The sequence below is a fragment of the Phaenicophaeus curvirostris genome, chromosome 20 (assembly GCF_032191515.1).
Source record: "Phaenicophaeus curvirostris isolate KB17595 chromosome 20, BPBGC_Pcur_1.0, whole genome shotgun sequence".
NCBI lineage: Eukaryota > Metazoa > Chordata > Aves > Cuculiformes > Cuculidae > Phaenicophaeus > Phaenicophaeus curvirostris.
In genome coordinates this window covers 7,804,938-7,829,529 of record NC_091411.1, presented here as the reverse complement: position 1 = coordinate 7,829,529, position 24,592 = coordinate 7,804,938, and the positions used below count along the sequence as shown (strand labels likewise).

The following is a 24,592-nucleotide window of genomic DNA, read 5'->3' as shown; positions in this document are numbered from 1 at the left end:
AACTTTCATGCTGCTGCTACAGAGTCAGCACAATCCTGTTTCTTCTGCAGGCAGGGTAGGCACCGTGCCCCTTTCAGAGTGCGATGTGCCGGGGTGCATCCCAGCATCCCCAGTTCTGCCAGTGAAGCATAGCTTGGAGCCAGCTCCAGTGCAGGATCTGACCTGCTTCTGCTTTCTTGTTGAAGAACAAAGGGGGCTGAGAGCTCCGTAACCATAATTTGGTTTCCCGAGTCCGTCAGGCTGCCTGTGCAGGCAGCACCCAGGCTTGTGCAACTGGCATTTCCCTAGCGGGTGTGCTGAGCTGGGTCCCTGCCCAGGGACGCTGAGCTGTTCCCTTCCTCACCAGGGCATTTACAGGAAGGCAGCTGCATTTCCCAAAAGTGCTCAGGCCAAGCATGACACCGCACCTGCAGCTCCTTGCTAGGCAAATTCCATCCTTTACCCCCCAAATCCCTCCCTTCTGCAGCCGTCAGCATCGTTGTGGTGGCTGCCAGCCTGAATAAGCACCTCTGAGACCAGGCACGCTCGCTTCGCAAGTGACCTGGCAACAGGTTAGAGGAAACCTCTCCAGCTTTTCCCTGTTCAGACATGTCGCGCTGCCCAGGTGATGCTGGGGGTACCCCGGGCACCTTGCTCTGAGGACGCGTCCTGTATCCCAGGAACAGCGCGGGGCCACCAACGTTCCCAGCTCCAGAAATGGGGCTTGTGCCAAACCTGCCTTCTCAGGAAGGGAGAGCCCCAAAGTTTTGGCGTTAGGTGGTAATAAATCAAAGCAAACAAAGCTCAGCAAAGCGGAACATTGGGACTTTCTCAGCCCTGATTATTATTCTGTAGCAATTTCCGTCTGAGTTGGGGCAGGGTTTTTTTACCAGGGAGATCCTGGCTGCTCTGCTTAGCGCAAACACTGTGCTTTTGTTTTTAAAACCAAGAGAAAAAGAAAAGAGGAGGGGAATAAAAGGCTCGAAACTTTGATACAAGGAAGATCAGCCGCTGCTCTGGTGAGTGCTGCCTGTGGGCTGGGATGGGGCAGACAGCTCTGGCAGCTCCCCTGGGGTTCCTGGGACAGATTCAGGGGGCAGGGATGAGCTCGCTAGTGCTGGCTTTGCCCCAGCATCGCTCCTCCACTTTGCAGGGCTCCCATCCTGCCCTCTAGAATCCCCAGAGCAGAGCAGGAAAGGCAGGAGTTGGTGCCAGTTGAGGTTCCAGCTCCCCACCCTGGGGTGGCCACGTCCAGAGTCCTCATCAGGAAAACTGAACTCGCTTGCGATTCCCCTCTTTCTAAAACTGAGCTAGAAGTGCCTAAACTGCACAGCCGTACATCTCCCAGTGCTGGGAAGGCACTGGAACACCCACTCAGCTTCTGCAGGGACCGGTGACCCTTCTCCAGCACCCAGGGGTGGGCGAGACCCGTAGGTGAGTGGAGAGGAAACAACCAGGGACAGGGGGTAAGGTTCCCCAAGGCAAAGAATCCCCTTTGTCCTCCCCATGTACCATATCTACACTCACCTCTCCTCGGCTGCCCTCAGCGCTCTGGTCCGGTGCCTAGAGCATCCTCCTCCTCCTCCTCCTTCCTTATACCCTGGCGTGGGCAGGCGGAGCTGCCACAGGGCTGTCCCTTCCGTGGGCACCGTCCTGGGACGGGTGGAAAGGGGGGTGCAGCTTGCACCCCAAGCAGGGATAAAGATTGTGCCTGGCCCTAGCTCACCACACTGCTGCTCTCCATGCTGTCACCCTTGTCCCCCCACTCCTCCACAGAGCACCGAGGGGCTGCCCCCCGTCCCAAGACCCCACACCAAGAGGTGGGAAAACAGGGGGCAACCACTCAGCTTTCATCCCCCAGCACAGCGACAAGGGAAGGCTGAATTTATTTGAAACCCCATAAGGAGTTAAAGCTGGAAATCAGGAACTACAGACCCCGGGGAGGCTGAGTTGGACAGGAGAGGATGGGGCCAAACCGCCTCTCCCTGTCCCAAGTGCACGGGGGAGCTCAGACCAGCAGCAGACCTGGCTCTAGGGGACAGGGAAACCCTAAGCCAAAGGGCAGGGCATTTCAGGCTGGACATCAGGAAAAAATGTTTCATGGAAAGGGTCATTGGGCACTGGAACAGGCTGCCCAGGGAGGGGGTTGAGTCACCTTCCCTGGAGATATTTAAGGGACGGGTGGATGAGGCGCTGAGGGACATGGTTTAGTGATTGATGGGAATGGTTGGACTAGATGATCTGATGGGTCTTTTCCAACCTGCTGATTCCATGATTTTGGAGGCAGCTCAATGCCCCTGCATGCGAGCCCCAGCACCAGGATCTGACCAGGGCACCCTCACTTGAGTCCATGGCCACCATCATCAACCCCAGCCTGGAGACTGGGCTCAGGTCCTCGGAACCAGCACCTCTCATCTCTCCAGAAGGCACCGTGGAGCAGGATGGAAATGTTTTTTTTGGGAACAGCCTCCACCTGCATCACGTGCAGAGGCACCAAATCCTGCTCTTGCTGACCAAGGGACCTGCTGCTGGGGCAGAATTGGACCTTCAGATGCTGGACGTTGGACCTCCAGCATTGCCACATCTAGACAATCTTCTTTCTACGGTCCAAGGCCACACAGGGAGGTGCCCAAGGTCTCAGGGACCCAGGGCTGGTGCAGCCCCCTCCCACATGCTGAGGACACTGTTTTCTTCAGGCACGGCCGATATTCATCCACAAAACACCTTTATTTGGAACAAAACCATAAATAAATAAATGTGCACAGAAAACAAGTAGATTAAAAAAATTGACCAGAAGGCTATTTCAATTTAATATGTGGTTAATGCCAGGTGCTCTGTGCCGTCCCCAGCCTGGGGGGACCCTTACTGGTCACTGTCACCCAGCTCATCCCCCCTCTACCTCTATCTCAAGGCTGATTGTGGCCAAGGCCATCCAGAGTGGTGTTTGTTCTGGGGCTGCTGTTGCAGAAATGCAATAAAACCTGATTGCAAGAGGCTGGTGGGACATCTTGTCCCCCCCAGGACCCTGCTGAGTCAGGGACTGGCCCAGGTGAAGGCAGTGGAGGCAGAAATTGCAGGGGGAGAAGGGGGAAGCAAGGGGGTGTCCAGGAGGAGAGAGGAAAGGTGCAAGCTCAGCTCTCCCTAAGCCATGTGCCTGCATCAGCGGGGAGGTGAGGGACAGGAGGAGAAGTGACCCTGCGTCTCCTCCTGTCCCTCGGCTGTGTCAGTAGGGGTAGGGTGAGACGGAGATGATGATGAGGAAGATGCTGGGTGCCCGCCGGCCACCCGGGGCCAACGCCTGCACCTTGAGGCGGTGGGTGCCGGGGTCCCGCAGCGGACGCAGGGTGGAGATGATGCCACGGCCTCGCTCGGTGCGGAGGGCGAAGGGGCTGCCGGGATCCCTCTCCAGCAGCGTGAAGTCAGGCTGGTGGCGGAGGGCAGCACTCGGGGTGAGGTGCACCACGTCCCGGCCGGCAGCGATGCCGAGGGGCACGGCGAGCAGCTTGTACTGCAGCGTTGGGGGACCAGCCGAGCCACAGGCTGGGGCGCAGCGGCCAACGCAGAGCCTGTGTGAGAGCAGGGGAGGACACGCGGTGGGGCACGGGGGCCAGGAGCAGCCAGGGTGCTAGGAGAAAGGATAGGGGACAGGCACCCCCAGCCCTACAGCAGGACTCACCCAGGGCTGGAGCTTCTCCCATACCCGGCTGGGCACGGCACATCCATGCACTGGGCACTTCCGCGGGTGTTGAAGCACATCTGACCTGAGCCACACTGGATCGTGCCCTCCACGCACTCGTCTATGTCTGTGGGCAGAGAAGGGATGAGTCCGAGGGTGCCCATGTGCCCCGGGGAAGAGATTGGGATTCAAACCCCGGCTCTCCCACCTTTCCCACCCTGCCTGGGCAGCAGGGTGAAAGCACCCAGGCTTGGTGGCCTGGAGACAACCCTCCCCGGGATGGAGAAAGACTTGCGGCCCCAAAGGGATGACGTCCAGGACACAGAGAGGGACGTAGGCACCCTCCAGGGCAGGGCATCCCCCCAACATCCCACACTGACCGTGGCAGGTCTTCCCGTTTGGCAGCAGCTGGTAGCCGGTGGGGCAGACGCAGCGGTAGGTGCCCAGGCTGTTCCTGCACTCATGCTGGCACTGGTTCAGCATCTGGCACTCGTCAAGGTCTGTGGAGCAAGAGGGGTGAAAGCAAGTGGGGAAGCATCGATCCCCTCCACTGCCCTGGGGCAGCCTGGCTCTCTCTTCCTCTTCCTGGCACAGCCAACCCCAAACTCCATGAATGGGAGTACAAACAAGATGGGAAATGGGGCAGGAACAGGCAGAGAAGGTGCCTTTTGGGCACAAAGTGGCCTCCAAACTCCCTGCAAAGACTATTTCCCCTGTACACACTCACCAGCACAGGTACCATTCCTTTTGATGAAGCCCACGGGGCAGGAGGGCACCCTGGCACCCAGCCCCGCAGCCTTTGCCACGCGGCGGAGGGCAAGCTGGGTGAAGAAGGACCGTCCCCGCAAGCGGCTGCTTGGCCCTAGCCAGCTCAGGAGGTGATCCCGGGGGGTGCTGCCTATCGTGGTCCCTCCATCCCCTCCTGCTGCGCTGCACCTGCCCCCTGGCAGCAGGGTGCTGCTCGGAGGGCACAGGCACTCGTAGGAGCCCCGCAGGTTGCGGCACTCGAAGGCGCACGGTGGAGGAGACTGCAGGCACTCGTTGACATCTGCGGGAGGAAAGAGCTGGGGGGTTGCAGCTGGATGGGGAAACTGAGGCTGGAGCCATGGCATGTCCCCATGAGACCTTCGCTCGTACCCAAGCAGGGCCAGCCGGCCCCCAGCGAGCGGTAGCCGGGAGGGCAGGCACAGTGGTACGTCCCGGGGCTGTTCTGGCAGAGCTGGTTGTAACGGCAGACGTGGGACCCCTCGGCACATTCGTCAACATCTGGAGAGCAGAGAGGGAATAGGGCTGGGGAGATGGCACCACATTTTGGGTGCCCCTTGTCATCACCTTGCTCCCCTCTGGAAGGGTCCCTACCAATGCAGTAGAGCTGCTGAGGGCCCAGGGTGAATCCTGGTGGGCACTGGTCACTGTTGGCCCCTGGGAATCGGGTAGAGATGATGAGAAAGGATCTGTCACCACAGGGATATGGCCTTTGCACGCACACAGCCACTCAGGGCCAAGCACTTAGCTACCCAAGGCCAATGAAGGATCCCAGCATCTCCCTCCTCATCCCTAGGAAAATTCTTGTTACCGGCATCAAGCAAGACACGGAGCTGGAAGTGGAGCTCCTCTGAGGCTGGATTATAGGAGGATTTAACATCGCTGGCACGAAGGTGCTGCACCCGGGGGTGCTGCTGGCCTGTGATGGGGTCATACACGATGGTGTGATTGCAGCGGGCACGGGTGAAGCGTCCGTCCTGCAGGAAACTGTGCACTGAGCTCCCCAAGAGCTGCCCTGCACCCGTCTGCACGTAGCGCTCGCTGAAGTCCTGTGGAGAGAATGGGAGAGGGGATCAGGGCACAGCCTCCCCCATGCTCCCAGCATGGGAGTCCCAGCCCCACCTGGAGAACGGGAAACACCGGCACCTGCAGCCGCACCGCGGCCTCGCCGATGCTCTCTGGCACAGAGCCGCTGATCACACTGTCCAGCAGCAGAGCACCGGTGGAATCTGTGCCCCGGGTGACGTGCGTGATCCGCAGGAGCTCCCCTGCCAGGGGAAGAGTGGTGAGCAGCATCACACAGCCCCCCAAAACGCAGCTCCATCTGCGGCTGCAAAGCTCAGCCCAGGGATGGTGCCCGGGAGAGATGGAGGCTGAGAATCAGGCATCTCAGCCCCTGGCACACCAGGAGCTCCTGGTATCACTCACCTGTAGCAAACTCCAGCTGGGACTTATGCTGGAAGGAGCCCTGGGTGAGCAGAAACCCACTCTGGGTCTCCCCAGCAGCGTGCGCCAAGGACCAGTAAATGGGGGCGATGATGGCAACCAGCACCCGCATCAGCGGCCCTGGGGTTGAGGGAGAAAAGATGCCACCACAAAGCCAGCACCTTCCTAAGCAGGGACCCAACCTTGCCCAGCAACCCCAGCCCCCTCACCCCCAGGGCACAGCACAGACCTGGGGTGCTGCCCTTGAGGAGGGGCGGGGAATCTTCCCCTCAAGGATTTCACTTGATACTGGTCAAAACCCTCCCTGGGCTGAGGGCAGGGGTGACAGGGGACAGGACGAGAGGGAATGGCCTCAAGCTCCACCAGGGGAGGTTTAGGCTGGACATTAGGAAAAAAATTTTCATGGAAAGGGTTGTTAGGCACTGGAACAGGCTGTCCAGGGAGGGGGTTGAGCCACCTTCCCTGGAGGGGTTTAAGGCACGGGTGGACGAGGTGCTGAGGGACATGGTTTAGTGTTTGATAGGAATGGTTGGACTCGATGATCCAGTGGGTCTCTTCCAACCTGGTTATCCTATGATTCTATGAGCACCTACCGACAGCAGGTGAGATGTTGCCGATGCTGCTCCGGATACTGGCAGTGCCGGAGTGTGGATCACGCAGCACGCTGGCATCGAGGCTGCCGCTGCTGAGCTGGTGGGTGTTGATGACTCCCCCCAGGCTGCCCCGCACCCGGCGCGTCTCCCCTGGGGCAAACAGGACAGGAGCAGCGGTGTTTGGGCTGATCTCCCACGGGAAAGCGGGGCACATTCCCAGCTTCCTCTCAGTAATTTGTACACTAAGAAAATCTGATTTTCTGGAGATGACAGAGCTTACCTGGCTGTAAGCATAGCCCCCCAGGAGCCCACGGCTCCAGGCAGCACGATGCTAAGCTAAGAGCGCATGCTGCAAGCACAGCCCCGTGCCTCGCACACATCGACATGCTCCAACACCCCCAAGCCCTGCTCTGTATCAGCCCCCACGGTCCTGGCCACAGCCCCAAGCCTTTATTTGCTTCTATTCTGGTGGCCTGGCAGCAGAACACCAGCAGCCGCCCAGGGGGCACACAGGGCACTGGCGCTTCCCTCGTGCTGCCGGCCAGCTTGGCCCCCTGCTCCATGGGAGGATGCGTCTGTACATTTAACAGACCCCTGGGAAATGGGAATTCAATCAAGAAGGATGTTGAGGCTCTGGAGCGAGTCCAGAGAAGAGCAACGAAGCTGGTGAAGGGGCTGGAGAACAGGCCTTATGAGGAACGGCTGAGAGAGCTGGGGGTGTTTAGCCTGGAGAAGAGGAGGCTGAGGGGAGACCTCATTGCTCTCTCCAACTACCTGAAAGGAGGTTGTGGAGAGGAGGGAGCTGGGCTCTTCTCCCAAGGGACAGGGGACAGGATGAGAGGGAATGGCCTCAAGCTCCACCAGGGGAGGTTTAGGCTGGGTATTAGGAAAAAATTTTTCATGGAAAGGGTCATTGGTCCCTGGCAGAGGCTGCCCAGGGAGGGGGTTGATTCACCTTCCCTGGAGGGGTTTAAGGGACAGATGGATGAGGTGCTGAGGGACATGGTTTAGTGTTTGATAGGAAGGGTTGGACTCTATGATCTGATGGGTCTTTTCCAACCTAGTGATTCTATGATTCAATCATGGGCAGCAAATGCAGGAAGGCTGAGAAGTGAGGGGGGTCGGGCTGGCAGGCAGCACCTGCTCGGGTAAGGGTTTGCCTGGACTCAGCCCTTCAGAAGAGCAGCAGAAGAGAGGAGAGGGCCAACCAGAGCACGAATCAAGGGCTTTGGAGCGAGCAAGAAAAGGCAATATCCCTCCAAATCACCATGCAGCTCTTACCCCAGGGTGTAATGGCACTGCGGGCAGCCCCAGCCCCCAGACACTAGGGAAGACACCCACCTTGGACAACCAGGGAGGCATGGGCAACGGCAGATCCCAGGGCGTTGTGAGCGAGGCAGGAGTAGCTGCCGACGTCGTGGAGGGCAGCAGCGGGCAGGAGCAGCGTGGCGTTGGACAGGACGCGGGCACGGGGCCCCTCGGGCAGCGGCTCCCCATCCCTCTGCCACTCCACAGATGGGGTGGGCTCCCCTGACACGGCGCAGTGCAGCAGCACCCGCTGCCCGGGACGCACCACCGCTGCTCGTGGCATCACCACCACTGCGGGGGCACCTGGACAGGGAGAGGGGTGCAGGCAACGCCGCAGCATCCCAGCAGCCCTAGGGTGTTCCCCCAGGGGCTGAGGGGTGATAGGATGTTTGGTCCCTCAAAAAGAGGGAGCATAGGAGGGAAGAACTCACTCTGCAGGGCCAGGGTGACAATCTTGGCTGCCGTGCCCGCGTCATTCTCTGCCACACAGCGATAGTGCCCAGCGTCGGTGCTCTAGCAGGACCAATAGCATTAGCACAGAACCTAAATTTGCTGAGAAAAGCTGAGGGGAGACTTCATCACTGCCTACAACTATCTGAAAGGAGGTTGTAGCGAGGTGGGTGTTGGTCTCTTCTCCCAAGCAAGAGGAGATGGGGTAAAATGAATCGACTCAAGCTGCACCAGGGAAGGTTCAGATTGGACATTAAGAAAAATTTCTTCACTGAAAGGGTTCTCAAGCACAGGCAGAGGCTGCCCAGGGAGGTGATGGAGTCCCCATCCCTGGAGGTGTTTAAAAAACAGATAGAGGAAGTGCTCAGTGGTATGGTTTAGCAGTGGACAGGTACAGTTGGGCTTGATGATCTCAAAGGTCTTTTTCAACATAGTGATTCTATAAATCTACGATTCTAAAGCTCACGCTGGCACCCCCCAGACCCCACTCACCCGCACAGCACGGATGGTCAGGGAGCCATTCTGCAGCTGCTGCAGTCGCCCACCAGCTGCCACCGGCACCCCATCCTTGCTCCAGTGGATGAGAGGGGCAGGGTGGCCCCGGGCATCACAGTCAAGGAGGGCATCACCTCCGGCAGGTTCCACTTGGTAGGTGCTGGGGTCTCCCTGTATAATGGGTGTCTCTGGGGAGGGAAGATGAGTGGCAGAGGAGAGGGGCTGGCTGAGCACCCTCGTTTTCCCACCGGTACCTACCTCTGATGGAGACAAAGGCGGTGGCCCTGATGGCACCAGCGCTGTTCTCAGCATGGCAGATGTAGGTCCCGCTGTCAGCATCGGAGGCTGCCTCCCGTCGCAGGATGCTCTGTCCACTCTGCCCCGATACAACATCTGTGGGGTGCAAACCCCCCCAAAAAGTGTGGTTGGGGACCAGCTGGTAATGATCCTGCACAGCCAGACATGCCAGCACCCCGGGGACCCCAAACGGTGGAATAAAGAGTGGCATAGCACCAGGATCACATCCTCCCTCCAGGCTCAGCATCATAGAATAGTTTGGGTTGGAAGGGACCTTAAAGATTATCCAGTTCCACCCCTGCCATGGCAAGGGACACCTCCCACTGCATTAGGTTGCTCCAAGCCCCCTCCAACCTGGCCTTGAACATCTCCAGGGATGGAACAGCCATGACTTCTCTGGGCAACTTGTTCCAGTGCCTCACCACCCTCAGAGTGAAGAATTTCTTCCTCATGCCCAATCTAAACCTCACAGCTTCCAATTCAAAGCCATTCCCCCTCTTCCTATCACTAGGAGCCCTTGTAAATGTCCCACCCCAGCATCCTCTACACCCCCTGCCCACCCACCCGTGACGAGCCGCCCGTTGGCCATCCAGGAGACACGAGGCTGGGGGCTGCCCGCAGCCGCACACACCAGCTCCAGCCTCTCGCCCCGACTCAAGGTGACGTCTCCAGGCAGGTGAGTGAAGGTGGGCATAGTGTGGACGGAGAGGGAGAGCCGGCGAACAGCCCTCCCGGCCGAGTTCACTGCTGTGCAGGAATAGCTCCCTGCATCCCCTTCCTGTATGGGGAAAGGGGAGGATGACAGAGAATCAGCTTATATCTAGGGCCCAGCTGCAGCCCTGGTTCACTGGGCTCCTTCTGCTGGTTGTTGAACACCTAAAAAGCCATAGCTTGGTCATGGCTAATTTTTCCAGCCAGTGTTAGCAAGTTCGCAGTACCTCAACCCATCAGCCTGTTGCAAAGGACTCTCCCTCTGACAAATATTTTTGAATTTGATAGGAATTGTTGGACTCAATGATCCGGTGGGTCTCTTCCAACCTGATTATTCTATCATTCTACGATTCTATGAATGCAGCCAGGATACATCTTGGCTACAGCACCTTGTCCTGTTAGCCCCAGCCCAGGCACAGAGTCACCTGGGTTTTCTTTTCAGCAGCAAGAGAGACGGTTTCTCCAGCTCTCCAACATCACAGCCATTCAGTTGCAGGAGTGCCCACCTGAACATCCTGAAGTAGCAGCTCCCCAGAGGGCAGGACGGTGGCTTTTCCCCCACCGCCTTGCACCAGGGCTCCCTCGCGGCTCCAGGACACGCGAGGCTCAGGGACACCGCGGGCAGCACAGGGCAGCAGCACCTCCAGCCCCTCCAGGACAGCCAGCTCCGCCGGGCCAGCCGCGATGACGGGGGGCACTGGGTGGGGCAGGAGGACAGAGACCGACTTGCACCTCAACAACTACTTTTCACTGTGAGGTGTTGGAGAAGGAGCCAAGCAGAGGAGAGGGCAAGTGCTGGAGCCCCAGTCTTGATTTACCTTGCACAATCAGCCTGGTCCTGCCCGCCGCAGTGCCCGAGGGGTTGTGTGCCACGCACAGGTAGGTGCCCGCGTCCACCGGGGAGGCCCGGAGGAGATGGAGCTGCCCATTGGGGAGCACCTTCATACCAGGCCCTGGAGGGATGAGAGGCAGGATGGGGCACAGCAGCCGTGCCGGGGTGCGGATGGACACTGTGCAAAGACTGCTGTCCCTGCAGATGTCCCCCTTTCTGGCAACGACTCCAGCAGCCGCCACATCCATCGTGGACAGCAGCCACGATAACCCCTACACAGCGTCACCCAGCCCTTGCTAGGATGCCCGAAACCCCCAGGCAGTTGGTTACCCAAATCATGTCCCCGGCCAGGGGCTGGCAGGCAGCACGGGCTCTGCAGCCTCCAGCAGGCTCCTGCTCACCTCCAGCAATGCTGACACCGTCCTTCTGCCAGGTGACGTCTGGCCGGGGGACACCGGTCGCCTCGCAGGACAGCACCGCGCTGGTGTTGACCATCACCATCACCATGCCAGGCAGGGGCTTCAAGGCAGGAGGCTCTGCAAGAGGTAAAGAAGCATTGTCCACCTGGGCTCCACCAAAGCTGCCTGGAGGAGACGGACCTGGGGGTGTTGGTTGACAGCGACTGAACAGGAGCAAGCAGTGGCCCAGGTGGCCAAGAAGGCCAAGGGCATCTTGGCTTGGATCAGAAACGGCGTGGCCAGCAGGTCCAGGGAGGTTCTTCTCCCTCTGTGCTCAGCACTGGTGAGACCGCTCCTCGAATCCTGTATTCAGTTCTGGGCCCCTCACCACAAGAAGGATGTTGAGGCTCTGGAGCGAGTCCAGAGAAGAGCAACGAAGCTGGTGAGGGGGCTGGAGAACAGGCCTTATGAGGAACGGCTGAGAGAGCTGGGGGGGTTTAGCCTGGAGAAGAGGAGGCTGAGGGGAGACCTCATTGCTCTCTCCAACTCCCTGAAAGGAGGTTGTGGAAAGGAGGGAGCTGGGCTCTTCTCCCAAGTGACAGGGGACAGGACGAGAGGGAATGGCCTCAAGCTCCACCAGGGGAGGTTCAGGCTGGACACTAGGAAAATATTTTTCACAGAATGGGTCATTGGGCACTGGCAGAGGCTGCCCAGGGAGGGGGTTGATTCACCTTCCCTGGAGGAGTTTAAGGGACGGGTGGACGAGGTGCTGAGGGACATGGTTTAGTGTTTGATGGGAATGGTTGGACTTGATGCCCCAACAGGTCTCTTCCAACCAGGCGATTCTGTGCTTCTATGAAAGTGGGGAAGGCACAGGAGTGGGACCACCAGGAGCCGTGTGTACCGTGTACTGCAAGCCGGAGGTGTTTTCGGGCCGTGCCAGCAGCGCTCCTTGCTGTGCAGGTGTAGCGGCCAGCGTGAACAGGCAGCGCCTGCCTGATCTCCAGAGCCCCTGGGAGGAGAACAGGCAGAGGGGAGGCAGCGGGAGGGCTGGTAGGGACCCAAATCCCCACTGGGACAGCACTGCCCTGCACCCGTACCTGTGGGCAGGATGTGGTAGCCCCCTCCTCGGCTGCCCAGCTGAGCCCCCTCCTTGCTCCACGACACTGCGGGTGGGGGCACGCCGGACGTGTAGCAGGTGAGGACCGCAGGGGACAGCCGAGTGACAACCACGTCCGTAACATCATCAGCAATGGTAGGAGGTACTGGAGAGGTGAAGAAGGGAGGTGAGCAGGGCTGCATGGAAATGTGGAACGGGATCCCATCCCCACGCACATGGCACAGATATTCCTTGTTTCCCCGCCTTGCCCACCACACACCTAGTTCTCTAAAGGGGACCCAACCCTGGAGAAGGCTGAAGCACTCTCACGTCACACTCAAGGTGGTGGCAGACCCTGGGAAAGCCACTCTTGGCAAGACCCACAGCCCCCAGGAGCTCACCATGGATGGACACAAGGAAGACCTTGCGTGCCTCTCCAGCAGCATTGGTGGCGATGCACTCGAACCGCCCCTCATCCCAGGGGCCGGGGCTGGAGATGAGCAGCGACCCCGAGGACTGCAAACTGTGAAGGCAAAGCACACATCGGAGTCAATCTCTGTCCTACAGGGACTGGTGAGAAGGGACAAACCCCTCTCTATGGTGGGACCTTCTTGCAGTGGCGCGGGTACCTGTAGGCACCGGGCAGGAGGTGTGGGTTCAGTAGGCGACCGTCCTTCTCCCACTTGATGTGAGGCTTGGGGGTTCCCCATGCTTCACAGCCCAGCGTGACCGGCTGCTGAGCCAGCAGGGTGAGGTTGGAGGGCCCAGGGATGATGGCAGGAGGGACTACAGAAGGGCACGGCAGCAATGAGCAGAGGGCAGCAGCACATCATTACACCAAAGAGAACAACCCCAGTGGTGGGCTGCAGAGGGATAAGCCCAGGAGGGATCTATGTGGCTCTTCTGCTTACCCAGGACGTGGAGATCCAGGCTTCGCCGGTCGGAGCCAGCAAGGCTGGATGCCATGCAGAGGTAATAACCTGAATCCTGGACCTGAACGGGGCTGATTTGCAGAGAACCGCCAGGCAGGAGCTGCAACCTGGGGAGGGAAAGCGAGAGAGACCCATGAGAACCCTTGTGGCCGGGCTACAACTGAGCATCAGCTCCTGATTCTGCAACACACAGAGTCTTGTACCTGTTGCTCCCATGGAGAGGCAAGAGCTGGCCATCCTTCTGCCAGGTCACCTGGGGCGTGGGCCACCCATCAGCCTGGCACGGCAGCACGACCGAGCCGTTCAGCAGCGCCCTCGCCTCCTCAGGGCCCGGCTGGATCTCTGGGGCCACTGCAGCAGCGCCAGAGAAAGCCAGAGTCAGGGCTCAGGGGGTGGAGAACGCCAGCCCAGATGGCTGGGCACCATCAAATCCCACCCTCTCATTACCCCAACCACAGGACACCCCATAATCATAGAATCACCAGATTGGAAAAGACCCACCGGATCATCGAGTCCAACCATCCCTATCAATCACTAAACCATGTCCCTCAGCACCTCGTCCACCCGTCCCTTAAACCCCTCCAGGGAAGGTGACTCAACCCCCTCCCTGGGCAGCCTCTGCCAGTGCCCAATGACCCTTTCCATGAAAGTTTTTTTCTTAATGCCGTTTGCCTTCTTGGCCACCTGGGCCACTGCTGGCTCGTGTTCAGTCACTGTCAACCAACACCCCCAGGTCTTTCTCCTCCAGGCAGCTTACTAATACCACATCCCCCTGAACTAATGGAAGGCACTCACCGTGAACCTCCACCTGGACGCGCAGGCTGGTGTCCCCCAGCGCGTTGGTGGCCCTGCAGCTGTACTCCCCACCATCCGCCGCCCCCACGTCGCGGATCTGCAGGAAGCGCCCCTCGGCCAGGACCTGCCTGCGGGCATCCTCCTAACCCCCCCAGGGATTCCTGGTTAGTAGCTCTCCCAGCATCATCCCCACCACAAGCACGGTGGGGCTGGTGAAGGTGCATCCCAGCACTGTCCTGGGTCCCATCACGCGTACCTGCAGCGGGGAGCCCTCCCAGTGCCACTCGACGTGGGAGGGTGGCACAGCATCCTCGGGGCACTCCAGGATGAGCTGCCCTCCTGCCACAGCAGTGATGCTGGAGGTCTCGCCAACGCTCTCGATGCCAAGAGGTGCTGCATGACACAGTCCAAGTGGGTCAGGGGATGCCAGGCAGGTCAGGCCTCCCCAAACCTGTCCCCAGCCTACGCCCATCCCCACAAGTCACACACAGTTCCCCTCTCTCCAGGACTATCAAGCTGTGCTCCCAACATCCCTCTTGGAAGCTGACAGTCATCTGCTCTCTCTGGGAATCCCACGATTGGGTGCATGGGATGCTCTGGTTCCCCAGAGCTCTGACCACAGCACCCCCTGCTAGCACCATCCTTGCTGCTCCGCTGGTGCCACGGTACCTTGGATGCTGATGTGGAAGCTCCTGCTGTCCTCCCCTGCAGGGCTAGTGGCCAGGCAGGTGTACAAGCCGGCATCAGCCACCTACACAAAGCCAGGGAAGGGAAAAAATAAGACGTGAAAAGAAAACACAGGTGGGGAAAAGAGGAACCCCTACCTTTGTGCTCTCAATGTGGAGGGTGCTCTCATTCCCTGAGACAAGCCAGGGCCCTGCCAGCAGCCGCCCGTCCTTCTCCCAGGTGACAGTAGGCATGGGGACACCCGTCACCACACACGTCAGCTCTAAGGGGGTGCCCACAGCGACGGACATCTCGGTGGGATGGGATCCAGCCTCGACACGGGGAGGCTCTGCAAGGTACACAGCGAGGCAGGTGGACTCACTCCCTCATTGATCCCCAAAAATTGGCTCGCTGTCCCTCCCAGATCCCAGGGGAAAGACACGTACCCATCACCAGGAGGTGGAAGGCTTTGCTGGCCTCGCCCACCTCGTTGGCTGCCAGGCAGGAGTACACGCCTGCATCGGCTGGCCCCACGGCCACCAGGCTCAGCCGCGGGCTGCCTGGCACACGGTTGCTCTGCCACGCCAGGGGCTTGCCGTCCTTCAGCCAGGTCACCACCGGCGCTGGGAACCCAGTGGCTTCACAGGTGAAGGTGACATCGGAGCCCTCAGCCACCACCTGCTCCTCGCTGCTCTCCGGGCTCTCCAGGACTGGGGGCACTGAGGAGGGAGCAGTCATAGAATCATAGAATCACCAGGTTGGAAAAGACACATCGGATCATCGAGTCCATCCGTCCTGAGACCAACTCGACAGCTAAGGGCTGCTAACAGAGACAGAGCTGCAAAGCATGACGTGTTCTGCCAACAAAATTGGTGCTCAGGTGCCCTTTGCTCTGCTCTCCTCAAACCCCCAGGTGCCCCATACCTTGTATCTGGAGGATGAAGCTGCGATTGGCCACTCCTGCTCTGCTGGAGGCGATGCAGGTGTAGAGCCCAACATCAGAGATCTGTGCCTGGGAGATCCTACTCCATGGAGCAGGGCATGGGGGTCATAGAATCATAGAATCACCAGGTTGGAAGAGACCCACCGGATCATCGAGTCCAACCATTCCTATCAAACACTAAACCATGTCCCTCAGCATGAGGGGAATGCCCCTCAGGATGAGGGGCAGATGTCAGCTCCAGGTCCTGCCTCTCCTCCAAGGTCTCCACGCTGACCTTGGGGCCATCCCAGCACACCCAAAAGCCACAAAGCCTGCTGCTGAACATCACTCTAGGTTCACTTCTTACCGGAGGACGTGCCCGGCTGAGAGCAGGGTGACGCGGGGGGACAGGCGCAGGGGCAGCCCATCCTTTAGCCAGCTCACATGCAGAGGAGGGGACCCTCGTGCCCGGCACTCCAGCATCACCGCTGCAGACAGGACGCCCTGGACCACCTCCGAGTCATCGGCACCTCTCTCAATGGCCGGAGGGACTGGGTGAGGGGACAGAGGGGCTGATGGGGCTGCTGGGGGCGGGTGGCCTTGCTGCTGCCCCGTAAACCCCAGTCCCACTCACCCAGCACGGTCAGCGTGTGCAGCTGAGCATCTTCTCCCACCTCGTTCCGGGCCAGGCAGGTGTACGCACCCGAGTCAGCAGCTTGGAGGCCCTCAAGGAGCAGGGAGCTGCCATCTGGGGACATCCTGCTCAGGAAGAACAGGGCAGTGACCTCTGTGTCCATCCTGAACATCTCCATGGGGCAAGAGATGCTCTGTGCTCGGTTGCAATGCAGGCTGCAGGTTTTGGGGCACACTGCAAGGTCAGGACAGCAGCTGGGACCCTGACAGGGTGACAGTGACCATGCTGGGCTGCAAGCATCATCCAGGACACCGGGGCTTAACCCTGGATGACATTTCTCAAACAGCTGGGATGAACATAGAGTCATAGAATCATAGGATGGTTTGGGTTGGAAGGGACCTTAAAACCCATCCAGTTCCAACTCCCTGCCATGGGCAGGGACACCTCCCACTGGATCAGGCACTCAAAGCCCCATCCAAACTGGCCTTAAACACCTCCAGGAATGGGGCAACCATGACTTCTCTGGGCAACCTGGGCCAGGGCCTCCCCACCCTCATAGGAAAACATTTCTTCCTAAGATCTCAATGAAAATCACCCTCTTGCAGCTTAAAACCATTCACCCCTCTCCCTGTCCCTGTATTCCCTGGTAAAAAGCCCCTGCTCAGCTTTTCTGGGGCCCCTTTCAGTGGTGGAAGCTGCTCAAAGAGCTCCCCAGAGCCTTTTCTTGGCACACCCCAGCCGATGCAGGGAGAGTGAGAAGAACCAGTAGAGCTCAGCCTGCCCTGCACTGCTTTTTTTGCACATGGGGAAACTGAGGCACAGACAGAGCCGTGCTATGGGTAGTCCATGGGGTGGTCCCCCAACCCCAGGCTCACCGGGCGTGTGATGGAGCTTGCAGCCGCAGGGGTTGCCCGTCCTTCAGCCAGGAGATCTGGGGGCTGGGCTGCCCCTCTGCCCGGCACTCCAGCCTCACCCCTCCACCCTCCAGCGCGCTGTGCTCACTGGGGACCCCCACGCTGGCGATCCGGGGTGGCACTGCACCAAAAAGAGAGGGAGGCTGAGGAAGAGGAGATGGGAGGAAGGCTCCTCTCTGAGGGAGAGCCCGTGACAACCCCGCATCGCCCTGAAGAAGCCCTACCTCGCACCAGCACCATGAAGTCCTTGCGCGTCTTGACGCCTGAGCCGGGCGCCAAGCAAGTGTATCGGCCCTGGTGGAAGGGCTGCAGGGGGCTGAGCTGGAGCTGCCCTGCCCCGGACACCAAGCCCTGCTCCGGGCTGCTCTCTGCGAGGAGATGGGACAGAGAGGGCTGCAGCAGTGCTCTGCTGCCAAGCCCTCAACGGGCACCTTGTCACACTCCCCGTTCCCACTGCCAGGACCCAGGTTTGGGGCCATTGTTAAAGCAGAGGTCATAGAAGAGTTTGGGTTGGAAGGGGCCTTAAAGATCACTCAGTTCCAACCCCCCTGCCATGGGCAGGGACACCTCCCACTGGATCAGGGGCTCCAAGCCCCATCCAGCCTGGCCTTGAACACCTGCAGGGATGGGGCAGCCACCACTTCTCTGGGTAACCTGTTCCAGTGCCTCACCATCTCATGGTGAAGAAACTCTTCTTTATGTTTAGTATAAATCAGCCCCTCTCCAGTTTATCCCCATTGCCCCCAGTCCTATCGCCACAAGCCTTTGTAAACAGTCCCTCCCCAGCTTTCTTGCAGCCCCTTCAAGGGCTGGAAGGTCTCTATGAGACCTCCTTGGAGCCTTCTCTTCTCCAGGCTGACCAAGCCCAACTCAGCCTGTCCTCCTACAGGAGGTGCTCCAGCCCTCTGATCATCTTTACAGCCCTCCGATCATCTTTACAGCCCTCCTCTGGTCAGGGCTCTGCAGAGCAGGGCGTTTGCACCATGAGTTGCTGGAGCTTTGCGGGAGCAGGGACCCAATAGTTTGGCAGCAAAACCCCATCCCAGCAGGTCCCCCAGGGCTGGTACCCAGAGAGGTCTCCCCCCATCCCTCCATCACATGCCAGAAGCCTCTTAAAAACATGCATGGAAAACACCAGCCCCTTCATGCTCTGCCCACGAGGCGCAGTAGATTTCTTGCAGCAGTATGAGAAATAGGGAAACTGAGGCAGGACTGCTTAAGGAGGGGTGGCAGCAAGGCTCAGGATGACCCCCTGTGCACATACCCAGAGGTTTCCCATCCTTCAGCCAGGTGACAGAGGGCGCGGGCACGCCGCTCACTTGGCAGGTGAGGACAAGGGGGCTCCCCACATCAGCGTGGAGCGTCTCCTGCTGCAGGTCCTCAATGGCCGGGGGCCCTGAGGAGGAGAAGCAGGGATGGGGTGGGGGAGCAGGAACACACAGACCAGTTTTTGCCATCAGCTTCTTTGCGTACGCTCGTGGGGCAGAGCTCGCAGCCAAGCCCTCGCCGCTCACCATGGACGGTGAGGATGAAGCTCTTCTCCTCGCGGCCAGCCTCGCTCAGTGCCACACACGTGTACGTGCCTGAGCTGGAAAGCTGCAGGCGAGGGAGCTGCAGCACCTGCGAGCCTGGAAGGAGCAGGGAACAGGGAGTCAGGGCAGGCTGGAGCAGACCAGTCCCCCAGAAGCCAGTCAAGCAATGTCAGAGGTGTCTGGCCATCAACTTTGAGGTCCAAGGCCTCACTGTACACAGTAGAAAGCACTAAACTTCTGGGGAGCAGCAGCACAGAGTCTGCAGGATGCAACCCTCGGTCCTCTCCAGGAGGGACCACTCAGCAGCCAGTGGTTAGTGAGTGGTTCCAAGTGAAGGTCTGATCTTAAGTCCCATGTGTGGCATCCAGAAAGGTGGTGTAGGCAAGTCAGAGCCTGCCACTGAGGACTGATGTCCCAGGGTACCAGCTGTCACCCTTGTCCATCCCAGCATACCTGGGGTGAAGGTCGCCTCTTCACTGAGCTGCAGGATGTGGCCGTCCTTGTACCAGTCAATCTTCTCAGCGTGGCGGGATTGGATGCCACACGCCAACGAGATGCTCCCATTGACGATGCCATCAACGCTTTCAGAGTTTGCACCCACAATCCAGGGAGCTTCTGGTCAGTGCACCCCAAAAGACAGTGTCAAATGGAAATGGTCACCCCAGAGGTTGAGCTCTCCCCAGAAATTCCCAGGGGGAAATGGGGACCAAGCAGCTCGCCTGCTCGGAGCATGGTGGCACCTTGACCTCCTTGCACAGGGGACAGTGACAGCCACGCAACTGAGGAGCCACAGGAGACTCCAGGTGGCAGAGGAGGGGGGAGGTAAATCAGTGACCTAGAGAAAGGTTGGAGGATGTGCCTCACCCTGCGCAGTGAGGGCGAAGTGTTTCTCCGCAGCACCAGCCGGGTTCTCAGCCACGCAGGTGTAGCTGCCAGCATCACCCCCCTCCACCGCGGTGACCTGCAAAGGGGTGAGGGAGCTGAGCCAAGGAGCTGCTGGAGCTCCCATGCAAACCCCAGAATTTGCAAAACTAGAGCAGCTCCCTTGCAGGGGAAGGAAAAGCACCCTGTCCCCTCAGCCTGGTGTCCCCAGGGTGGCACCTGCCCTGCTCAAAGGGACACCAACCTGCAGGACGGTGCCACCTTCCAGGAGCTGGTGCCGTGAGCCAGCAACAATGGGGACATCATTCCAGAGCCAGGACATCACGGGCAGCGGGTGCCCAGTGGCTTCACACTTTAAGCGGATGGTGCCATTGATGGTGGCTGTCACCTCCTCAACCAGGTCCTCCGTGTCACCGTGGATAACCGGGGCGGCTAAAAACAGGAGCTTAGGGGGCTGCCATGTGCCTCCATCCACCCTTCACCCCAGCCTGTACTCACTCAGCACCTCCAGCTCGTAGTGCAGGCGGTCCTGGCCCGCCGTGTTGGCCGCCTCGCAGGTGTACCTGCCCGCGTCCTCCTCCCGCACGGCCGTCAGCTGCAGCACCCGGCCCTCTGCGGAGCAGGACAAGGGATGGGGAGGGCTCTGCTGAGTGTCACAGGGAGCCCTTCAACCTTCCACTCCCACCTCACTGTGCCTGAACTCCCATGCAGCCCTGGTGACATGGTCATAGAATCATAGAATCACCAGATTGGAAGAGACCCATTGGATCATCGAGTCCAACCATTCCTTTCAAACACTAAACCATGTCCCTCAGCGCCTCATCCACCAGTCCTTTAAACCCCTCCAGGGAAGGGGACTCAACCCCCTCCCTGGGCAGCCTCTGCCAGGGACCAATGACCCTTTCTGTGAAAAATTTTTTCCTGATGTCCAGCCTGAACCTCCCCTGGCGGAGCTTGAGGCCATTCCCTCTCGTCCTGTCCCCTGTCACTTGGGAGAAGAGCCCAGCTCCCTCCTCTCCACAACCTCCTTTCAGGGAGTTGTAGAGAGCAATGAGGTCTCCCCTCAGCCTCCTCTTCTCCAGGCTGAACACCCCCAGCTCTCTCAGATGTTCCTCATAAGGCCTGTTCTCCAGCTCCTTCACCAGCTTCGTTGCTCTTCTCTGGACTCGCTCCAGAGCCTCAACATCCTTCTTGTGGTGAGGGGCCCAGAACTGAACACAGAACCTGGTCCTGCAGGTCCCTTGGGTGCCACACACACTGGCCGGAGCAAGGGGACAGGATCCAAAACCCCCATCCCATGCTATGGATGCTCTCAACCCACAGAGCTGCTGCAGGAAACCCCCAGAGCCCACAGTGAGGGTCCATGCCCGTTACCTAGCAGCATCAGCACCCCGGGACCAGGGGAAAGAGGCTCCCCATCCTTGTACCAGGTGAGCCCGGGGGGTGGGATGGCGTTGGTGTCGCAGTAGAGTGCAGTGGGTTGGTGGAGCACAGCCTGACGATGCTCCGTCACCTCCCCATCCCGGTCCTCCTCCCGATAGAAGATCTCAAGGGCTTCATTGGGATTTGTCTGCTGCTGGAAGAGGGGCGGCACTGTGGGGACAGGATACAGTCAGCTGAGGGAAATAAGGACCCGCAACCCCCAGGTGTGACCAGAACATCTACCCAAGCCTGACAGAAGCCAAGGAGATGGTTGTTTTCCGGCAGATACAAACCCTATTCCTCCCTACCCTGCTCTGCTCCCACAAGGAACCTCACCAAGGACCCCTTCAGGCACCCAGGTCTCACCTTGGACATGCACGATGAAGTTCCTGGCATCTTCACCCACAGCATTGATGGCCACGCAGGTGTAGTGCCCTGAATCTGAGACACCAGCTGGTTTGATCTGAAGGACCTGCCCATCGCTAAGGATTTGGAGGTGGTCGGTGCCTTCCAGGAGCTGCACAGGGACCCCAGCCGCAAGGCAGGGAAGAAAGAGAAGGGTGGGAGGAGGATTACACACCCAGGAGCAGGAGAGAGACCACCTAGACCTATAAAGGGTATTTTCACCTCTATCCACCTGGAAGGGTCCCCAAAACCAGCAGCTTCTCCCTGGTCACAGTTAGAGCCTCACCTGTTTGTCCTTGTACCACCGAATCGTTGGCTCAGGCACAGCCCAGGTCTCGCACTCCAGCATCACGGTGCTGTTGACCTTGGCTTTCACCTCTTTCATGGCAAATTCCCCCAAAGGGTCATCTCTGGCAATCCAAGGAGGAACTAGTGGGGAGAAGCATCATGGCTGGGATGAGAGAAAAGCCCCCAGAGCCTCACTCTTCCCTAATCAGCAACAGGTAACACCCTTGAGGTGCTGCTGACATCCCCAGGTGGACCTCTTTGCCCTCCCCAGAGTAGATCAGAGGCTTTTAGGGGCCACAAGCCAACATGCGTGTGACTGAGCACAAACTGCAAGAGAAGCAGCTTCAACAAGGCACAGGAAAGGAAGGTGCACTGGCCCAGTTAAGGTGGTGGGATCATTACAGGGATTAGGAAGGACACGGAGAGTTCCCGCACCCAGGACCTTCACGGCATAGTTCTTCACAGCCTCCCCAGCTTCATCAGCCACGATGCAGCTGTACGTGCCCGCATCCTCCTCCTGGGCATTCAGGATCTGCAGCCCATGGTCACCTGGATAAAGGAGGGTGATCCTGAGAGGGTTACCACTCACAGCCACAGCTGTTTATCCCCATGCAGCACAAGAAGGCATCTTAAGGGAGACGCTGATGCCCTGCAAGCCTGATTTGAGGGGTTCTAGGGCTCTTCTAGAGCCCACTTTCCAGGCTTGGAAAAGCCAGTGCTGTCTCACTGATGCTGCTGGGGAGGCTCTAGCTATTGTCAGACAATTCAGCATCTGGAAGATCAGCATCCACCTGATGGTCTGAGCCCCTAGGGTCCTGCAGGACCATCCCCCTGCCTTGAATGACAGCCAGGCCCAGAAAAAGCCCCACTCCTTCTTCCCAGAAGGAGTAAGAGCAAAGGGCCATCACAGTCATGCAGAACCAGTGGACACCAGCACAATACCAGGAAGCAGGTGGATGTTTCTAGACTCTTTAAGGGGAACATCATCCTTGAGCCAAGTGATGTTGGGAGATGGGTGTGCCAGATCCTCACAGACGAGGGAGATCGGGTTGTTGATTTTCACCGTGACGACTTCTGCGGTGGCATCGTGGGCATCTGCAGCAAACGCAGGAACAGCTGCAGGGATGTGTTTGCACAGTTATCAGCATCAGCACCCACATGGGCTTCCTATCCTCCCACCAGAGAGCATAATCCAAGTTCAGGGAGTTGGATTTGACTGTAGTATACAAGATGCACAGCATGTACAGCTTCAGACCCTGCCCTATCTTGCTGCCCTCCAAAAGCACAGGGGACACAGAGAACATGTTCCTCCTGTTCCCACCAGGCACCCTTAGAGGCAGAACCTGCACCATTGGACTTGGATCCTGCACTAGATGAGCCCTTTATTTTCCTCAGAGGGGTCTCAAGTGCTTTCTGGGAGGTCCAGGGCATCATGCCTTGCAGCTGGACACAGGCTTAAGGCTCCCTCACCACCTACTTGGGGCAGGCAATTAAAAAGCCCTCTAAGTCCATGCCCCCTGCTCACACCTGAAACTCTGCCTGCACCCAGAGCATCTCATACCTGAAACATCTAGCAGGTAGTGCTTGGTTTGATTCACCCCAGCACTGGAGGCCACACAGGAGTAGCGGCCGGCATCGGACAGGGAGGCTCGGGGGATGTGGAACACGGACCCATCAGGGGAGATGGAGAAGGTGTCTTTGCCAGGCAGAGGGTGGCCGTCTTTCAGCCAGGTGATCGTGGGCTGGGGGTTGCCTGGGAGGAGTGGAAAGCAGGTTTTGGCCTTTGTACGAAGCTTTTCTGTGCGTGAGGATGGCCTGACTGGGGTCACCATGCCGGAGCTTTTCTGGGAAGCAGGGACATCCACCCAAATCCAAAACTATCATGATCTGGATCAAGCTTTTAGAAACTGCTGGATGAGCCAGCGAGAAGAAAGAAAACTGTCCTGAGTAGGAGGTGATTAATTATTCCCATCACTAAAGGAGAAACCAGATAAGGGGAATTTTAGCTCCATTTGGGAAAGAACGGAGCTTACGTCGTGGAACAAGCTCTCGGCGTGGGCCCAGTACTTCCCAGACAGCCCAACTGCAAAGCCAGGAACTATCCTAAAAACCTGCTTCAGCCAATTTCATCTATTTTCTTGTCATCGACTGGCGCCACCCATTTGCTCCACACCCCAAAGGGAGACTCAGGTCCCTGAGCCCCAGCTGCTCGTGACACCTCTGCTCCCTGTGTGATGCTCACCTGCAGCCAGGCAGGACCAGGTGGCAGGGTGACCCTCGGCCACTTCGATGGTCTCTTCTTCATCTGCATTCTCGATGTGGGGAGGAACTAGGAACACAAGCCACGAGGGATCTTAGCAGCTGGTCAGCTTCAAGGAGCTTCCAAGCTCGCACGCCAAGGCACGAATGACTCCAGCACTGCAGCTCACACCATGCCCAGTCTTAACTCATAACTGTTCCTGCAAGGGTGAAGTTCTGAAACCCCACCAGGAATCTTGCAGCAGGGGGAGGACCCCTCCTTACCTAGGATGTCCACATGGAAATGCCTCCTGGCCTCCCCAGCTATGTTCCTGGCCAGGCAGGAATAGTGGCCACCATCCTGGGGTTGTACACGGGTGAGACTCAGCATCCAGCCTCCTGGAAACACGGAACAGGGAGGTCTCAGGGCCCCGATCCAAGCACCAGCCCATCCCAGCAGTGCTCCTGCAGGGCTGGAGCTCCACCACCTTTAAACCCATCAGCAGTGGAGCAAAACGTGTTCCCGAAGCACTCATCTCTGACCGATTCCATGCTTTGTCCCTGACCTGAAGGCACACGCATGTGCTCACTGGGGGTGACAGGGGAGCCGTCCCTAGACCAGGTGACTGTGGGCAGGGGAACACCGGTGGCCTCGCAGGTCAGTGTCAGGGCTTCGTGCAGAGACACGCTGACATTTGTTGTCGAACTTGATCCTTGAATGAACTCAGGAGGCACTGCAGGCAGAAAAGGATGGGCATCCATTTGCAAAGCAGTCTCCAAAACAGCAGAGGAGCAAGGCAAGTTGAGTAAACATAGCTTGTTCCCATCCTTCCGCTTGTATAGTTTGAGGACACGGGCCCAGAAGGAAGATCGGCATCATCTGAAGCTGTCAACTTCAAAAGTGTTTTGGGAC

At 58.7% G+C, this 24,592-nt stretch overlaps 2 protein-coding genes across 3 annotated transcripts in view; both read right to left on the bottom strand.

The window, feature by feature from the left end:
* ASS1 (argininosuccinate synthase 1) overlaps positions 1-1,544 on the bottom strand; it is a 29,622-nt gene extending 28,078 nt beyond the window's left edge. The window contains exon 1 of one of the 2 annotated variants that reach the window (XM_069873178.1): positions 1,507-1,544. The gene's annotated coding sequence lies outside the window, so the exon portion shown is untranslated. The remainder of the gene's footprint in view (positions 1-1,506) is intronic. The other variant, XM_069873179.1, reaches the window with a different exon arrangement.
* A 1,141-nt stretch (positions 1,545-2,685) lies between these two features.
* Positions 2,686-24,592, bottom strand: part of HMCN2 (hemicentin 2) — a 42,352-nt gene continuing 20,445 nt past the window's right edge. The window contains exons 35-83 of the mRNA XM_069873184.1: positions 24,246-24,413; positions 23,965-24,078; positions 23,684-23,770; positions 23,003-23,194; positions 22,384-22,557; positions 21,877-21,990; positions 21,440-21,582; positions 21,115-21,265; positions 20,701-20,919; positions 19,825-19,938; positions 19,571-19,758; positions 19,309-19,405; positions 18,898-19,059; positions 18,427-18,540; positions 18,177-18,308; positions 17,137-17,280; positions 16,874-17,033; positions 15,999-16,123; positions 15,732-15,915; positions 15,367-15,464; positions 14,889-15,161; positions 14,601-14,791; positions 14,446-14,527; positions 14,033-14,169; positions 13,777-13,918; positions 13,185-13,332; positions 12,961-13,088; positions 12,679-12,835; positions 12,451-12,572; positions 12,051-12,215; positions 11,855-11,962; positions 10,954-11,088; positions 10,539-10,673; positions 10,227-10,417; positions 9,574-9,787; positions 8,971-9,105; positions 8,710-8,900; positions 8,199-8,280; positions 7,801-8,070; positions 6,460-6,609; positions 5,849-5,986; positions 5,567-5,688; positions 5,232-5,469; positions 5,015-5,077; positions 4,793-4,921; positions 4,383-4,703; positions 4,036-4,155; positions 3,656-3,782; positions 2,686-3,545 (exon numbers count right to left, since the gene is read on the bottom strand). Of these exons, the coding sequence (XP_069729285.1) occupies positions 3,203-3,545; positions 3,656-3,782; positions 4,036-4,155; positions 4,383-4,703; positions 4,793-4,921; positions 5,015-5,077; positions 5,232-5,469; positions 5,567-5,688; positions 5,849-5,986; positions 6,460-6,609; positions 7,801-8,070; positions 8,199-8,280; positions 8,710-8,900; positions 8,971-9,105; positions 9,574-9,787; positions 10,227-10,417; positions 10,539-10,673; positions 10,954-11,088; positions 11,855-11,962; positions 12,051-12,215; positions 12,451-12,572; positions 12,679-12,835; positions 12,961-13,088; positions 13,185-13,332; positions 13,777-13,918; positions 14,033-14,169; positions 14,446-14,527; positions 14,601-14,791; positions 14,889-15,161; positions 15,367-15,464; positions 15,732-15,915; positions 15,999-16,123; positions 16,874-17,033; positions 17,137-17,280; positions 18,177-18,308; positions 18,427-18,540; positions 18,898-19,059; positions 19,309-19,405; positions 19,571-19,758; positions 19,825-19,938; positions 20,701-20,919; positions 21,115-21,265; positions 21,440-21,582; positions 21,877-21,990; positions 22,384-22,557; positions 23,003-23,194; positions 23,684-23,770; positions 23,965-24,078; positions 24,246-24,413 (7,637 nt within the window). The 3' untranslated portion in view covers positions 2,686-3,202. The remainder of the gene's footprint in view (positions 3,546-3,655; positions 3,783-4,035; positions 4,156-4,382; positions 4,704-4,792; positions 4,922-5,014; positions 5,078-5,231; positions 5,470-5,566; positions 5,689-5,848; positions 5,987-6,459; positions 6,610-7,800; positions 8,071-8,198; positions 8,281-8,709; positions 8,901-8,970; positions 9,106-9,573; positions 9,788-10,226; positions 10,418-10,538; positions 10,674-10,953; positions 11,089-11,854; positions 11,963-12,050; positions 12,216-12,450; positions 12,573-12,678; positions 12,836-12,960; positions 13,089-13,184; positions 13,333-13,776; positions 13,919-14,032; positions 14,170-14,445; positions 14,528-14,600; positions 14,792-14,888; positions 15,162-15,366; positions 15,465-15,731; positions 15,916-15,998; positions 16,124-16,873; positions 17,034-17,136; positions 17,281-18,176; positions 18,309-18,426; positions 18,541-18,897; positions 19,060-19,308; positions 19,406-19,570; positions 19,759-19,824; positions 19,939-20,700; positions 20,920-21,114; positions 21,266-21,439; positions 21,583-21,876; positions 21,991-22,383; positions 22,558-23,002; positions 23,195-23,683; positions 23,771-23,964; positions 24,079-24,245; positions 24,414-24,592) is intronic.